We start from the raw sequence: 18,167 nt of genomic DNA on the forward strand, positions 1-18,167 counted from the left end.
TGCCAGGGTCTGGAAAGAAAAATAAAGCAAGGTAAGAGAATAGAGAATGATTGGAGAAGCATCTGTTGTTTCGAAACCATAGGTAGAGAGGAATTGCTATCATCCATAAATGGCTGGGGTGGCCTAGTCACATCCACATTTCGTATATCAATTTCCTAGACAGAACATAATATTTTTGTTCTAGTACAAAACTCATTGCATGCAACTTCCCTAAAATAATATTTCCTCTGCATCGTGAGTCCACCTGCTGCATCAAACATAAAATCTTAAATCTATGTTATTAACCTATATAGCAGTTCTGTCTTGGGGAAAGAGCAGCCTAAGCCATCATAAGCTAGAGTCAGATACAGCTGTCTCAGGCAGATGGCTTTAGTGGGCAACATCATAAGCCTGCCAGATTTTTTAAAATATGAAAGGGTTTTCTGCCTCATTAGTACTTCATGGCTGACCATCCACAAACACCTGGTGTTCAGACTTCTTCCTCTTATGAAAATGCAACCATATACAGTCTTAGCTCAAAGGGGTTTATGTTATATCATCTTTGTCCAAAGAATCTAATACCTAGATAATTTATAAAGGCACAGGTAGGGGAGAACTTACATAGTTCAATTAAGGTGAAAAATTGAAATCAGGACCTACAGGAACTTAAGAGTAGTGGGTAGTGGTAGAAACAAATTAAATTACTTTAAGGCCTTCCCAATTCCCACACTACATTGTCCAGAGGGAATCCCAGGCTGCCTTTAGAGGTCTTTATTTACACCATCAGTGGAAGAATAAATAGCACAAATGACAGTTTTGTTCTGAGAATAATTGTGTATTCATCTCTTTTATTTTATTTCCTTATGCTTTAGGACAACTTTGTTGTCATCTTCAACACATACAGGAATACTGAGCACCACAGTGTCTTTTCTTAATGTGGGAATCAAATCTTACCTACCCTGCTGAACTCTCGTATGAGGGAAAGGGAAGTTTAGAGCAAACTTAATTCAGCTATTGTAGATTTATTAAGTTTTTTAAGAGTATACTGTCCCAAGGTTATAAATTTCAGTTTTTGTATCTGTAAAAGGGAGATAACAACATCTCAAATTCTTCACAAGGTCAGTAAAGGATGTGGTTTAAAGTACAACTGACCATTGAGCAGTGTGGGAGTTAGGGGTGTGGAATCCCAATTAACTGGAAACCTGGATATAACTTTTGACTCTTCCCAAATTTAACTTTTTTATTTTTAAAATTAAAACAAACAAACTTTTTTTTTTTTTGACAGAGAGAGTGAGTGTGCGTGTGCAAGTTGGGGGTGGGCAGAGGAAGAAGGACAAAGAGAATCTCAAAAAGACTCTCCACAGAGTCCAATGTGGGGCCTGATCTCATGACCTTGAGAACATGACCTGAGCCAAAATCAAGAGTCGGATGCTCAACCGACTGATCCACCCAGGTGCCCTCCAAAAACTTAACTTCTAATAGCCTACCATTGACTGGAAGATTTACTCATTAATTAATACATATTTTGCGTGCTATATGTATTATATATTGTATTCTTACAATAAAGACAAAAGAATATGTTACTGAAAAAAATCACAAGGAAAATACATTTCCAGTATTGTACTGTATTTATTGGAAAAAGGTCCATGTTAAAGTGCACCTATGCAGTTCAAACCCATGTTTAAGGGTCAACTGGACTTTGAAAACTACAGAGTGATTTGCAAATGTACTGTTGCAACTAGAGTTTATTTGTTTGGATTAAAATGTTAACACATTATTCTGATATCCTGTATCAGATTATATTATACTCTCAATTTTCAATTAAGCAATAAAAATACATTCATTGGGCAACTTCTATGTTACACCATGGAGAATATAAAAAATGATAGTTATCTCCTATAATCCTGTAAGGAGCTTATACAGATCAGATTTGAGAAGGGGAATGTGGGATGATGTGGTTCTGGGTTTTACCAACATTTACTGAGCACTTTCTATGTGCCAGACATCATTATAAACGCCTTATATGTAGTAACTCTTTTAATCTTTAAAAACCCTATGAAAAGAAAACATTTTTATCCTCATTTTACAGATGGGGAAGATAAGGCACAAGAATTTTTGGAAACCTGCCCAAGGTCAGATATCTAGTAACTATTAAATGTATTGAAGTTAACTCACACATTTAGGCAAGTTAGCTACAGCGTTACTCGTTATGTTTTATTGCATTGCGAGTTGGGCAGAAAACCACAAATGTATCATTAATGATAACAAATAATGCTGACTAACAGTAAATGATAAATGAAGAGATCATCCTGGGATAAGATGGCCACCAAAGTCTTCATGATATGAGCCCAAAGCTATATCCAAAATTGTTTGCAGAATTTAGACAAGAAAAATAAAGGGCAAATGAGACTATTATATTATATACATACCTTTTTGAGCAAGCAATAGGTATCACTTTATTGAAATATACAAATAGGAAAATACAAAAATCCCATACATACTTTTCAAAAATCTCATTGAGTGGTTCTCATTTATAGACCAGATTTATTTCCTAATTAAAACAGAGCAAACATTGACTTAAAACACTGTCTGACTCCTATCCATACACCAGTCTTAAAATAATCTACTTTATTTCAAATAATTATCTATTAAATATTTTCATATAATCAAGACCATTCAAAACTAGCCACTTATAATGGAAAATAACTTGAAATCAAATAATGTCTTTCTATAATAAAAAATGACAAATTATATTCAGCTTATGTGAGTAGCACTGTGTTGGTTTTTCATGGTGTAGACAGGAGGCTGCCCCACTTGCCCCTCTGGAGTTTTGTATTTGTTACAATTATAACATTTTATATATAGGAAAAGAATTTTTTGAGAGCTACTTTTCACATGACACACAAAACAATGGTAAACATGGTTTCTACTTGTTTTAATTTCCAGCAGAACAAGTGTACTGTTTGCTTGTTGGTCCTGTGTGTATCCCACGTTACTTACCAAACGATACGTCTGGGCCTTTAAGACATTGAGATCAATAAAGTTTTCTTCATTGTCTGTCTCCTCTTCCTTAGGAAAAAAAAAAAAAGTAAATAATTGTAAAAAGAATGTATTTCCAGTTTTTGCATGCATAATACACTAAGTTCAACACAAAGACTAACGCAGGAAAGGGTATTTAAAAGCCTAGTGGTGTGCATAAAGTAGGGCATAATGTTATTAGCAGCTCATCTGTTTTTTGAGGTTTTGATGGTACCTTTTAAAATAGGGCCTTTTTATAGTCACTGAAAAAGGAAAAAAAAAACAGAAGGTAGGGCTGCTGCTGTAAAACGAGGGATAAAGAAGAATAAAACAAGAGTGTTATGATGAGTGCTATGAAGTGTGTAAGCCTGATGTTTCACAGACCTTTACCCCTAGGGCAAATAATACATTATATGTTAATAAAAATAATAATAATAATTAAAAAAGAATAAAACAAGAAACACTGAAGAGTGGTATATCTAAAAGAGAAGAGATAATGAAAGAAATGAATGGCAATTTTGAGAACATGACTAAAATGGACAAAAATGAGGTTGACAGACACAGAATATCTTCACCTGCTCCCAGGACCAGTCCCATTAATGCATAATTTTGACATCTCATCTCTTACATGCTCAAATTTAATAAATAAGTAAGATTAGTCATTAGTACTGTCTGGCCCATGGCCCCTCAACTCTAACCTTGTATTAACTACTTAAAAGGATAGTTCAGGTATATTCTAAGCTGGTCCTGATCCTTGGGCCAACTGATATGGGGGGCAGGGTCAGAAGTGACCCTTGGAGAGGCAATCCCTTTCCCAAAATACAAAAATGGAGTCTGGGGAGGTTCTAAAGCATATAGAACAAAGAAAGAAAAAAAAGCTCCCCTTTCTCTTCAAAGGTCTTTAGGTGGGTGAATCCAATCTAGTAAGGACTTAAGGACATGGTAAGACAGTGAATGGAACTGGTCCTCAAAGGAAAAACAAAACAAAACAAAACAAAACAGTAAGTGTGTGTTATTTGGCAGACATTTCCACACATACAGTTCTACAAAGCTGCAGTGGGAGATTTCAAAGATGATCTTTATCTTCAAGAACTCATTCAAATGTAAGAGTGGTTCTGAGACCTGCAGCATCAGCATCAGCACCAGCAAGACCCAGGAGCCTGTTAGGATGCAGATTCTAAGGTTCTATCCCAGATCTACTCCGAAACTCGGGGGTGGGGACACTAAGGTAAGCTATGAGAACTACACTAATCTTTGGGGGAATTGGAAAGATTTTATGAAATATGAAGCAATATAAATGCAGAGTATAAATACACTCAAGTGACATTTACTTTTTTTATGTTTACATTTTTTTACGTTACTTTTTCAGAGAGGCAGGGCAGTGGAGCACAGAGGTGTGGACAAAATTGATGTGATTGTTTACATCTTAAATCTTAGCCATAAATGCAGATGCACACCTTTGAGATCCAGCTCAGTGTATTCTGTGTTTGCACTGCTGATGACCTACTTACCAACCAGAGTAAATGACCGAACTGCCAATGACTCAAGGCCCATGGAAGAAGAGACAAGTTTATTATGCTTTTATCATAACCTAATCAGTACTGTTTACATAGGGAATCAATAAATATTCGTTGAATTAGTACTGGATTAAATGCTAATAGGTAAAAAGCTTTAATAGTAGGCAGTCAAAAAAAGGATTTATGTTACTAAATATTACTAAGAGAGCATTCAAAAGGAATTCAAATATAAACAGACTTAGAAAAAAGTTTCAAAATAAACTAAGAGGATTCTGATTTCAGTAATATAGAAGACACTCAATAATTTCCCACTATTTCTTTGCATATAAGTACATAAGTACTATGTACCCTCTTAATTCTCTAACTGCCAGTCACTAAGTACATGATTATATACAGCAGGTGAAAATATTGTTTTGTGATCAATACTTCTTTTATCTTTTTTTAAAGAGTTATCAACGTGTCCTATCTTGACAAGTCTAAAATTAAAGGATTCTAATTTCTAGATGATTATAGCAGAACTTCACTCTGTCAGAAATAATTTTTTTCCAACCTTGAGCCACCGCACAAACTCTGGCAACAAAATAATGTAACATCCCACCATCCAAACGTTTTCTGGCACTCATCACCTTAGCGAGAGGGATGGGAGAGGTAATGAAGGGCTACTTAGACAACATGATGATAATAGGAAAGAAAGAAAGAAAAGGGAAAATTCAAGAGACTCAACATAAGGGAGCCAGCAGCCTCAGAGGCAACCCTTTAAGGAAGACCTTCATTTTGGTCTAATGATAGTAGGTCTTTACTGTACAGTTGGGAAGAAATGTGCAAAGAGGCTGTTTTCTAGTTTGTTTCTCTAATTTACACACCTAATGATGCTGCTTTGGACTTTAAAAGTGCTTAGAAAAAAATGAGCTATAATTTCTAAAAGTTACATAGCAATTTGCTGACAGCTGATTATGAGTCAAATATTTAAGGAGCACCCCACTTTGCACTAGTAACATGGAGATACAAAAAAATGCAAAGGTGGTTTCCATCCCTACAGAGTCTTCTTTCTGACTAGTAGGTTTTTGTACTTTTTTCCCCCTCACTGGCAGTTTTGAGTTATGTCCCTGAAGCTAAATGTCAATGCACTAGGACCAGGTTTCTATCAATAAACCATTAACTAATAAATACTTATTAAAAAGTGAAGATTAGGAAAATACCTGAGTAAAGTAAATGAAGTCAACGAATGGGAGTATGCAAGAACTTAACATTTTCTAAGCCTGAATGGGAAGATCTATTATACAAAGAATAAAGTCGGAACTCCTTAAAATGGCCAAAATGATCTGGACCTGGTCTATCTTTTCTGTGAATCTTAAACCACACACATGCATACACCCACCATCCTTAGGAAATCTGGCCCCAGTGGTCTCTCAGTTCCTTGATCAAGCTAAGCTCGCTCCTGCCTCAGAGCTTATGTACATGCATTTCCGCCAGGGTCTTGCTCAACAGGTGCTCAATAAAACACGTGTGGAATGAATGAACATATACTTACCTTAACTTTTAAAATGTATCATGCTTTTAAAATATATCTTATAAATTGATTAATTTTCCTTCTATAAATAACAGAATTAGCTTTTTCCTATTAATGGTTTAAAATATTTATACTGCTGGTAAAATTCAAGTTAAAAACTTTGACAATACAAAGCATAGAAAAGGAAATAATCAGGGTGCCTGGGTGGCTCAATTGGCTGAGTGTCTGCCTTCATCTCATGTCATAATTGCAGACTCAATCCTGGGATTGAGCCCTGCATCAGGCTCCCTGCTCAGTGGGGAAAAGGAAATAATCAGGGTGCCTGGGTGGCTCAGTTGGCTGAGTGTCTGCCTTCATCTCAGGTCATAATTGCAGACTCAATCCTGGGATTGAGCCCTGCATCAGGCTCCCTGCTCAGTGGGGAGTCTATTGCTCCCTCTCCCACTTGTCCTCTCTTACTCGCTCTTCAATAAATAAAATCTTAAAAAAAAAGAAATAATCATCCATAACCTTTCTACCCATATATAACTAATGTTAACATATTATTATTTTTTCTTTTTGGTATATTTTACATACTTGGGTTTATGCATACAGCAGAAATTATCATCTCTGTATCACTAACATTTCTTTGTAAACAATTTTTATGGCTACATAATATTCTACTATTTGGAAATAGTCTAATTTACTTAATGGTTAGTTTCAGCAATCTAGAAAACAATGTAGCATATAATAGCTTAATAAATTAGCTGAAATATAGAATATACTTATTATCTAATGATTTATTTACTTTTTGAAGATTTTATTTATTTATTTATTTATTTATTTATTTGAGTGCAAGCAGGGGGAATGGCAGAGGGAGAGAAGCAGGCTCCCGGCTGAGCATGAAGCCCAATGCCGGGCTTGATCCCAGGACCCTGAGATCATGACCTGAGCAGAAGGCAGATGCTTAAAAGGCTGAGCCATCCAGGCACCCATTATCTAATGTCTGAAAAAGTCACCTGGAAAGTGTAATTGATTTATGGCAATAAAATACACTTTAAAAAAAGGTTTTGTCCCCCTACTATTTTAATTTCAGATCAAAGGTATACTTCCTAAAATAACAGGGTCAATCTAGCTCTGGTTCTGTGAAAGTGCTTTTTTTTCCTACCATGTAAATAGTTTAATCTGTTATAAAGACTTGATCATGTGGTTTCACAATATGAATAGAATGTTAAGAATGGTAAAGGCCCAGATGCTGCCAAACAACTTAAAAAATGTTGGTACTTAAAAGTGTTTTTAAAATCTCCTAAAGGGTAGTACTTATCCTAATTTTAGAAGCATATAGGAGTTCCTGAGAAATGAACAATGTTCTTACAAAGTAGAATATATTAATCCTAAACCCTACTATTCTTTTGTAAATTCTATATTATTTATGGTTTATTTCAAATCACGAATGGTTGCTAATAAACTATTTACTCATATAACTAGTAGTCCAGTTTCCTGTTTAGTTTGAGAACTTCTGCTATAATTCAGACTTCAATCTTTAGAAAACATGAGCATTAACTTAACTAATGGTCTAAACAACTGATACTTGGTGCCCTATTTTAAAAGCGTTTCTTCTCTAGAAACAATGAAATGAAATACATTCCTAAAAATGGAAGTTTGGGGGAATTAAGAGAAAGGAAAGGAATTCAAAGGTAAAAAGAAACAAAAAGTTCAGTAGCACACATACCACAAATTCTTCATCCACTTTATTTAATGTTAATTCTGCATCATCTTCTGGGACAGTTTCTTCTTCTAATTCTTCCACTGGGTATGTTGGTCTAAAATAATAAGGCTTAGTATGTGATAAGAGTTAAAAACAAAACATTTTAGCATGACAAAAAGGTATAATGTGAATTTTAAGAACCCCTTCTATGCCAGATTTTGTCCTTTTTTACTATGCGCCCTTCCATAATCACTACTACATGTCTGATGTATACTTTTGAAACTTTCTATTTTTAGTTACGTTAGTTATGTTAGTTGTGTTAGCTCTACGTAAAGAAGCAAAAATGTTTATCTCCAAATTTAAAGAATAAATATACACAACTGGGACGATAAAATACATATTGTTTTTTTTTTAAGATTTTATTTATTAATTTGACAGAGAGAAATCACAAGTAGACGGAGAGGCAGCCAGAGAGAGAGAGGGGGAAGCAGGCTCTCTGCTGAGCAGAAAGCCCGATGCGGAACTCGATCCCAGGACTCTGAGATCATGACCTGAGCCGAAGGCAGCGGCTTAACCCACTGAGCCACCCAGGCACCCGATAAAATACATATTGTTATCCAACATTCTTTTCCACTAAGTTACCACATTTAAGTACATATACATTTTTCTCTTTTTCCCCCTATACCTGCACTATTCTACTGAACAATAGTACCATAACTAATTTAACTAGAAACTTAGCCTGAACACTGAGGTGGTTTCTAGTTTTTTGTTTTTTTTTTTAAAGATTTTATTTATTTATTTGACCGACAGAGATCACAAGTAGGCAGAGAGAGAGGAGTAAGCAGGCTCCCTGCCGAGCAGAGAGCCCGATGTGGGGCTCCATCCAAGGACCCTGAGATCATGACCTGAGCTGAAGGCAGAGGCTTAACCCACTGAGCCACCCAGGCGCCCCATCTAGTTTTTTTTAACTAAACAAAAAATCATCCTGTACATTCATCATTATGTCCATCATTTAGAATAAATGTATATAATAGCTGGGTCAACAACTTTGTACATTTTATTATTTTTCCATATGTTCCAAAAGCCAATTTCCATAATGTTACCCTAATATGCACCCCCAACAACAGTGACTCCATTTGCATATGTTCACAAATACTGCAAACAAACTTTAATCTTTGCCAATCATATAAGTGAAAAATCTCTTGTTTTAATTGCATTTCTTTAAGAGAGTAAGTGAACACCTTTTCAAGTTTTAATTGGTTATTGGTGTTTCTTTTTCATTGAAATGCCTATTTATGGCCTTTGCCCTTTTGTATATTAAGAAAATTAATGCTTTGCCTAACTTGTATTAAAAATATTCCTAGTTTATCACTTAAATACTTGGCTATTCAGGACTGTTATAATTCTTATTACATAGATTTGGCAACTTTTCCTTGCATGGATGCTAGCAGTTTTAACATCATATATACAAGGTTTTCCTTCACATGACACCTTCCACCCCTCTTTGACCTTTTAGTACCCTACAGTTTCATTTTTCACATTTACATCGTTGACCAATTTGAAATTTATTTTGATGGAATAAGAAGGGTTCCAGCTTTCTTCTAAATCTAATCAGTGGTCCTAACACTAAGTATTGAACAACCATTTCTCCAACAAGATTAACGACATATATTTCCCAGATTAAAAATAACTGAAAATATTTAGGTTTATTTCTGGAAACTCATTTAAAAATCCATACCTCAGACATATTAATAAAATATAAAAATCAACATAAAGTACTAAGAACCAAATCAATCTTAAGGAATAAGTTCTCTATTTCATTAATTAGAATTAGAGACTACCTCAAAAGCAATGTTCTTCTAGGATTTGCTTTGACATATTTAATATATAAAATAATAATCTATAAATATATAACTTCTATGTAATTTATATATTACATAGCTGACATACTATCTGATGCCTACTTTCAGTATTTTCCCTCTTATTCTTCCCCATGTATTTTAACAGTCCTTATAAATTATTCAAATCACAATACATGGTCAAGAATTAGATATGCCTAGAAACAAAGGAAGTACAAAACTGATTATTGGTTGAGATATTAATCACCTTCAGGTGAATTTAGAACACATTGGGCGGTAAATTTAATAACATCTAAAAATGCCAAAATGGAGTAGCACATCTCATAACTTTTCTTGGAGTCTAATAAGGAAGTAATGTGAATCCATATAGTTATTCCTTATATTGCACTAACTGGTAATATTTAGGCTGAAGCATATGAAATTGCCATATTTTAGTTCAATCACAGGTGAATATCAGCAATTTCATATGGTTCAAGTTGATGATGACCTAAGTCAAGTACATTTTTTTAAGGTACTTATTAATAAGAGAATAGATTATTTACATGAGAATGTAATTGAATATACATTAAGATATTAACAGGGAACAATATATACACCTTTCCAAAGAAATTTTTTCTCATCCCAAAGTACTGCTTGCTCAGGTTTTGCCTAAATAATTCTTTCCACAATCTCTAACCAGTCAATAAGTCCAATATTGAAAGAACCAAAATTATGTATTTCCTAACTATATCTTACATAAATGGATAGTTTCTGAATATTTTATTCTCTTATCCATGTGATTAACATTTATTGAGCATCTATGATATACAAAGTGCTATGCTAACTGCCATACAGTACATATGAAGAGTTCATAGTTTCTTGCAAGAAAGCCAAACCTGTAAAAAACGATTTCAATACCATAAGATAAATACAAGCACGGAATTATAAACAGATCACTCTCAGGTCAGACAAAGAAGCAATGTACAGTGCCTAAGAGAGTGGCTTCTTCAGGTGGCTATTATTCTTACCCAGTATCTATAAGCAAAAGAGAAAAATCCCATTTAAAGTATATTAATTTCCATTTTTTCCTTAAATCTGCAGCTATCAATTACCCCCATGTATAACTATCTTTGTGTGTATAAGTAGACTTTGAAAAAATTTCCTACATTGACGAAGATATTCAGTTAAACCTTTAATAATTATATATTTGAATTGGGAAGGGGCATGATAAAATCAGAACTGGTTGTGAATATACTGGTTATTCCAATTTTGTCTATGCAGACATTTCTAATCACCTGTGGCATTTTCAGTTTAGAGTAGTCAAGAGGAAATGCTTCTTGTCAGTTCAATTAAATAGCTCTGAACCCATGGGGGAAAAAGCTATCCACATAAAAGTACTATTGTCAGGTTAGGTAATGTTTACCTTTTCCAGGTGAAACCAATATATTTTAATGCTTCTTCTGCTAAACAGTCAAGAACATAGCATACATGTTCTCCATAACCTGACTTTAATTTTGAGGGAGGAAAATCTGCAGTTCTGCCCTGAAATACAAAAGATAAACAGGGTATTACTTGCTATTTATATTTCAAATGTCAAAATATTTTACGCAAAGTACTACTGAATAAATGTATCACTTCTCTACTTTTCAAATAGGATTTAAAATAACTGTAATTATATTGCTTCTTAGAAATCCATCTTTTCAGTCCACTGATACATAAAAAGTACAGGAAAATGAAGACATTTTATTGTCAAAGGTATCAAATTGAAAGGCAATAACCTCATGACAGAACAAGTAATTGATCCTGTTAGGGTGAAAAAAGACCACTACTGCCTTGGTATCTTACTGTTAAACAACCATAGGAAGGACAGAGTGAATCACTTGTCAAAAGTTAATAACGTGTGCCAAAAATTTTTACTGCTTGTCCCTCAGGAAAAGTCAGAAATGAAAAGTACAACTGCTATCATGGTCTATTAAATCAAAGCTCCCTTTCAAAATACAGTGTTTCAACTTCCTACTAGCATTTTTTAGAAGGAAAACTAAGTATCCAAATAATATACTTCTGAGACATAACAAGATTAAGAAAAAATATTACTTTCAGCTATAAAGAGTACATTGAACATTTTTAGAAGTAGCATTAATATTTTAATACCAAGCATTCTGAGGTTTTATCTGAAAAATCCAGATATAATTTTATATATGTATGTGTGTGAATAGACACAGTTATTCACAGAAAATTAATCTAAAAGGGTAGCATCTACACTGAATAACAAAAATTAAAATTCATAACTTGACAACATTCTGAAAGAAGAGGGTTGTTTACACTTACAAATGATCGAAGCTCAGATAATATGTTAGATATAGTTGCATTAGGGTCATCATATTCTTGAGGTTGCTCAAAGGGGCGTCCTGCTTTGTTAATCAGCCAAGCAGCAAGAGTGCAAAACATGTAGAACTGTTCACCAGGGTTGGTAGGCAGTGCAAAATAGTGTCTGTTTCAAAACAAGGTGGGGAGGATGGAATATGACATATTGCAAACAAGTCTATAGCAACTAAATGGACTAAGTCCAAAATTGCTAAAGAACTTTTTTTTTTTAAATGGCTTTAAAATCAAAAGACATTTATAATTCACTCTGAAGTTTCTGGTAATCCACAACACTCATATTCAAGTTTTTAATCAATAGAACTAGAGCAATTACTACTATACGCAAAATATTAGATCAAAGATCTTACACCCAGTAAATGCAGGGCATGTTAAAAAACTGATAGATCATGTACAACTTTTGCCAGTATTATCTATATGTCAGGAATAATGAATAAGAGTACCTCTTGAAAATGAAAACTGGGAATTAAGAGAATTTCAGACTTTGAAAAAAAAAGACTCTAATGATTAATTACTATGCATTTTTACAACGTCACTGGTATCTTTACATACTGTTCCTAACACATTAGGTATGTTAAACAGTTGTTCTCATCTTGGCTGCATATCTGAAGTACCCGAGAAGCTTGCTGAACTATTGCTACTGGACAAAACATTGCTCCTTCCCTTACAAATTAAATCAGAACTTCTGGGGATAAAGCCCCAGTACAAGTATGTTTCAAAAGCTACCTAGATGGTTTTAAGGTACCAGGATTAAGAACCACTGAGTATCACATCCACAGCCTAACAAACATTTGTTGACTTTTGCTCAATCCCCTAGCCAGTAGGCAAATAGTCCTACAAAGATCAATGTATGATTTATACTTAAATAGGTTAAGAATAAAACTTGCCAACAATACTCAAGTCGGTTTGATCAAAGATCTGATTTTGTTTTATGTGCAATTATTAATTTTTTGTGCCGTTTATAATTTTATTTATGGCTATTATAACTATTTTTCATAAAAATCAGCAGTCTACTCTTTCATGTTTCCCAAACTTTTTCCTGCAGGGTAGTACAAATGTTCTAAAAGATAACAGGTAGCTGGGAAGAAAAAGGTCAGGAAGTCCTTCCAGGCATATGTGCACAATGCTTTCAAAGTACCCACTGCTGAAAACTCATCTTTTTTTCCCAGGCTGTTACCAACTCCAGAACAGAGGACTGAATACTGAGAGATCCTCCAGACACAGGGCGGGCAGTGGTTCTCAAACTTGAGCATGCATCAGAATCACCAGAAAGGCTTGTTAAATAGACTTCTAGGCTCCACCCCTAGAATTTCTAATGCAGTATATCTGGAAAGGGACTGTGGCCTTGCATTTATAATAAATTCCCAAGCCATGCTACTGCTCATCTGACAACCACAGTCTGGGAACCATTAAATTTGCCACACAAATCCATGATTTAAAATATCCTGGATTATAGCACAGAGGTTATACCAGTAGAAACTTTAGGCCATTTTCTTTTAGTTTGAAAATACAATTGGGAACAAAAATGCATTTTTATCATAGAAAATGTTGATTGTTTATATTATCCTGATTGATTCATTGAAGTAATAACTCTCAACCCCAAAATTCCTATCACAGATCAAGCAACACTACCTTTTCCTGTAACTATTTTCTCCTACTCTGGACTGACTTAGCAGTCTGGGCAGTTTACATAGAGCCTACATATCCTAAAATGCAAGTTATTGGAAGAGAGCAAGGAATGAAATCAAAACTGTCGAGGGAATTTATTTAAACCAAGGTACAGCCATTAAAAGAAAGTATTACAGATTTTTAATCTAAGTTGCATTTTACACAATAAACAATGTTATCTGTCACTAAGCTACACTGATTGTGAGAAAAAGTGCTAGCTGTGCATAACCCTCGACAACTAATGGCACTGACTTCAGGGAATGATGGACTTTTCCCCACCAGAACAAGGAAAGACCTTTAGGGTGTAAGATAGACACGGTTCTTTCAGTTGTCATTTTATTTGTCTTTTCCACTTCTTAGCTTCTGAAAGTACTGTTATCACAAAGGTAGAAGTCTTTTAAACCAGAGCAATTCGTCAACAAGTTTACTAACTTCATATAAAGTCAAGCAAGGTCCTAGGTACCCACAGTTACCAGTTGTAGGGACAGATTATCACAAAGGAAAACAAAAACTAGAAAGGGAGCTAAAATGGTAACAGTATTCATCTTTGGGGATGAGATTATGGGTCATATCAGTATTTTCTACGCACTTTCTTGTGTTTTTCTGAGTCCTCTATAACAGGTACTTTCATAACTTTTATAATCAGAAAAAAACAGTTTGTGTTTTGTGGAGGGGTGTGTGTGCTTTAAAGACTAAGAAAGCCAAGCCGTCTTCCGGTTCTTTCAGCGATTCTGAAACTTGACTCTAAAAAAATACCAAAGCTACACTCGGTGAGCTCCGAGGCCTCTGTCGCCAAGTTCGGGGTGCAGTGCCCTTTCCTGGCTACGAAGATGGAGGCAAGCGCTAACTCGCGTTCAAGGTTCCCCAGGAGGCCGGAGGAGGCATCTCCCCGGGGTCCGGCCGGCACCCAGGCGCTGGAGGACGAGGGCACCCACCTGGACGGGGGCTTCAGGTTGTTCTTCCGGAGGAGTTCCTCCTCGTAGTGGAGCAGCTTCAGCTTCTCCACCAGGTCCTCCATCACCACGAACATGTGGTAGGCCGCGCCGGGCCCCCGCTCCACGACCACCTCCCCTGCCCCTTCGCCGCGGGACCGAGACACTCCATCTTCCAGACCTGACGGCGTGACCACTGCCGCGGCGGCCGCCATCACAAAACAAGCAGAAAGCGCCCGGCGTGGGCTCCGGCCCACAGTCCTCGGCGGCCTTCGCCGCCGGAGCTGCCGCAGCCAGGACCGCCGCGACCGGTTACCAGGCGACCGCCGGGCAACCCGTCACCAGGGAAACTAGACTCCGCCCCCTTCCCGCCCACGTTTCTTCTAAATTCCCTCCAACCAGGGCGGGCTTTCTGAACGACGTCACGCGGGGCCCCTCACCCTTCCCCCGCCCCTGGGGAGGAGGTGGCAGGGAAGTAGCCCCACCCCCTCGTGGGGGCGTGGCGCTCCTCCTCCAAGTGGGGCCGCGCCTCCAGGCAGAGGAGGGGCGGAAGGCGTGTCTGTGGCGCGCTCCCGGGGCGGGCTCGGCCTGGGTTACCCGCCGCTTCTGAGCTGGTATCCGAGTTTGCAGGTAGCGCTGAAAAATGTAAGGGGTAAGGAAGAATCCCACTGCTGTGTTTTCACTAGTCTCAAAATTGAAAGTTTTCACGGTTGCAAAAATAGTGGCTATCGTAGGTTTCCCTTTGGGTCAGGAACTTTCCAACAACAGGTTTCTGTTTTTGCTTACAAAAGGAATATGATAAACCTTGAAGTATTATAATTCTCCCCTGTTATTCTGGCGCTGGAACAAGGAAGGGGTGGGGAAAAGAAGAAAAGAGGATGAGCAAAAAGGAGGTACTGGGAAGGATTTGTTCTACCTCTGAAACAAGAATTCTAAATTCACATCCTGCTGGTTTCAAGCCCATTACATGTTGCGTAGAATTTGGGAGTTCCTTGTTAAAATCCACAAAATAAAGGGGATTATCTTGAATTTCTCTGCAGGACAGCTCTAAGTGTGGCTAAAGAGAGGTACTACTGTACTCTGCAGCTATTAGGAAAACAAGAAAGGTGACATAACTGACCACAGCTTTGCAGTCCTCAAAACATGTTTGTGTGTCAAACAGTTTTCCAAAATGCAGCATAAAATATGAGGTAAGTGGTAGATGTGTGGAGGTTTCATGGAAGAAGAGAATGTGTGGGAAGAGACTGGAAATGTATTTGTGTGTATGATGTGAGTTTTGGGAGATCTCTGATGTTATACCTGCTACTAGAGGACAGAAGAGTTACTTTTTTTTTTTTTGACATAACTGAAGTTTTGAAATTTATCTAATATATTTTTGTTTTTGTTAGAAAATGGGTGGAGGAGCACTTTTCATTTTACTATCTGTCTAACTTCTTTCTGATACTAGTAAAGTTATTAAAGCGAAAAATCAGAAAGACAAATATCTTCTAACATTTACCAGAGAAAGGAAATACATAAAATAATTTAGAAGATAACCAAAGGGAAGGGCCACAGAGAGTTGCTTTTTAAATAAATAATGTTACTTTCCTACTGTAAGTCATTAGCCAGCTGCTTTTAATAAAGATAGGTTGGAAAATTGGCTTTGACTTTACCCTACCGCAGATTTGGCCTTTTTCTTTGCTTCCTCAGAAGAGTGTTTCTCACCCATACATTCCCCACCCCAGCCACCACATTTGGGGGTGAGGGATATTGTAGTAAGTCTGTTTAACTTTCAGAGTACAAGATAGATATATAGCTTTTTACAATTGGAAAAGAAAAGTGAAAGCTCAGAGGCATACTTTGTGATGCTTGGTTAGTCAACAAGCAACCGTTGGCTGTTTAAATGATACTCAAAAAGGTTTCAGACTTTACAGGTAAATTGGTTCCAGGGAGATGTTCACTCAAGTCATTCTACCTGCATAAGATGTTCTGACATTTTCAGAAAGTTATATATAGCACTCAAGATGAAGTAGCCAAACGTTGTATTTTGGCTGAGAAACCCTCCAACAACATATGTATTTTGACTGGTGGGGAAAAAAAAGCCCCACCTGTCCCAGAACCTAGCCATTTTCTTCCCCAGCACAATACTGATGCATCCTGGCTTGAAAGCAGTATGAGGAATTGTTTCTCCCCTTCATTGTTGTGAAGGAGGAAAAAGACTAAAATATAAAGTGTGCCACGGTAACTGTGACACAGAAAGAATAAAAGAAAGGAAAAGCCAACTGTTCAACATTTTGTGTTTTCCCATAGAAAAAAACATGGCAAACAATACTGAAATGTCATTTCATTTTTCTAAGGCCTGGGGATGAGGTTTGCTGAATCTTTGTTTCCCATCATAGTTGAAAACACTTCTCTTTCCCTGCTGGAAGGATTTCCTTCTCACGTGTGAGAATGCACACTGAAACCCTCTTCCAGCTTTCTCAGCCACTTGGAAGCTGGGGGTACATTTTTGTTCATAGTTTCGCTGGACTAGTTCCTATGTTGACCAAGGAGTTAGACAAGGACTTGAAGAGAAAAGAGTGTTGAGGCATGTGCATTCCTCCTTGCAGGAATCTTGGGAGATGTATCTCTGACTCTATGTGTTGACCACAATTAATAGCCAGGCTTCTGACAGGGACTTTTATCTCTTACAAACTGTGAGATGATTGGAGGTAATTTTTAAGGCCCTTAAGATCTTTTTGTGACTGAATGGGCTAATCTCTGGAAACTGAACGGTGCTCTGATCAAGGGAGATTTAAAGTAAATGGATTTCCTGAAAGATGCTGAGCAAGGCTGGCAGTAAAAAGGAGGCAGGTTCGAAGGTGGAGGAAGACTTTCCAGCTACATCTCCAGATATAAGAACAAGTCCTTCAAGACTGGGTGGGCATGCTTAAAGAGCAAACCTGCTTTGCATTATAAATGACTTTGAGATGTTAAAAACTTAGAAAATCACTAATTGAATAAAACTTTCTTAGTTTAATAGAAAGTGTATGCCAAAAATCCAAAAAATAAAAAGGTCACGTTTAAACGTGAAGCATTAGAGGTGATGTCTTTTAAAGTTAAGACCAAGATGAAGACACTCACTTTTCTAAACTGTACCAGAGATCAGAACTAGAACACTGGATAAAAATTATTTAAGTATTGCAGAAGAAGAAACTGTTGCAGGTGATATGATTAAGTAAAAAATTCCAAGGGAATCTATAGACAAGTTAGTAAGACAGCTCAGCAAGTTTGCCTGACTGAAGAAAGGTTACTAGATTACTAGTTACTACTAATAAAAGTGTTTATTAGTATTTACTATTATTAAAAGTCTTGTTACTACTAAAGAAAGGTTACTAAATCCAAACTGAAGAAAGGTTACTAGAAGAACAAAAACCTCAAAAATAAACCATATACAGCACACAGGAATAAATGTATCATTATCATTATGGAGAAATTGTTAAACTTTTCTGAAAATTATAGAACAATCTAGATAGGGGTATGATATTCATGAATGAGAGAAATTAATTATCTTTGCCCAATCTTTAAACTCAATACACTTTTGAATAAAATTACAAGAAGGCTGATACTGAAAATCATACATAAATGTATATTTATTTTATTTTTAAGATTTTATTT

The 18,167-nt window shown here is 36.4% G+C and overlaps 2 protein-coding genes across 5 annotated transcripts in view; one reads left to right on the forward strand and one right to left on the reverse strand.

Annotated features, from left to right (window-relative positions):
• Positions 1–14,873, reverse strand: part of IFT57 (intraflagellar transport 57) — a 53,489-nt gene extending 38,616 nt beyond the window's left edge. The window contains exons 1-5 of one of the 2 annotated variants that reach the window (XM_004769130.3): positions 14,535–14,871; positions 11,878–12,040; positions 10,973–11,091; positions 7,736–7,826; positions 2,980–3,048 (exon numbers count right to left, since the gene is read on the reverse strand). In XM_004769130.3, coding sequence (XP_004769187.1) covers positions 2,980–3,048; positions 7,736–7,826; positions 10,973–11,091; positions 11,878–12,040; positions 14,535–14,746 — 654 coding nt within the window. In that variant the 5' untranslated portion in view covers positions 14,747–14,871. Of the gene's footprint in view, positions 1–2,979; positions 3,049–7,735; positions 7,827–10,972; positions 11,092–11,877; positions 12,041–14,534 lie in introns of both variants that reach the window. The other variant, XM_013064883.2, reaches the window with a different exon arrangement.
• A 171-nt stretch (positions 14,874–15,044) lies between these two features.
• HHLA2 (HERV-H LTR-associating 2) overlaps positions 15,045–18,167 on the forward strand; it is a 138,846-nt gene continuing 135,723 nt past the window's right edge. The window contains exons 1-2 of one of the 3 annotated variants that reach the window (XM_045088309.1): positions 15,045–15,183; positions 15,572–15,721. The gene's annotated coding sequence lies outside the window, so the exon portion shown is untranslated. The remainder of the gene's footprint in view (positions 15,184–15,571; positions 15,722–18,167) is intronic. The other 2 variants (XM_013064885.2, XM_045088305.1) reach the window with 2 other exon arrangements.

This window comes from Mustela putorius, unplaced genomic scaffold (genome assembly GCF_011764305.1).
Source record: "Mustela putorius furo isolate JIRA1106 unplaced genomic scaffold, ASM1176430v1.1 tig00003834_pilon_pilon_pilon, whole genome shotgun sequence".
In the NCBI taxonomy this organism is placed as follows: domain Eukaryota; kingdom Metazoa; phylum Chordata; class Mammalia; order Carnivora; family Mustelidae; genus Mustela; species Mustela putorius.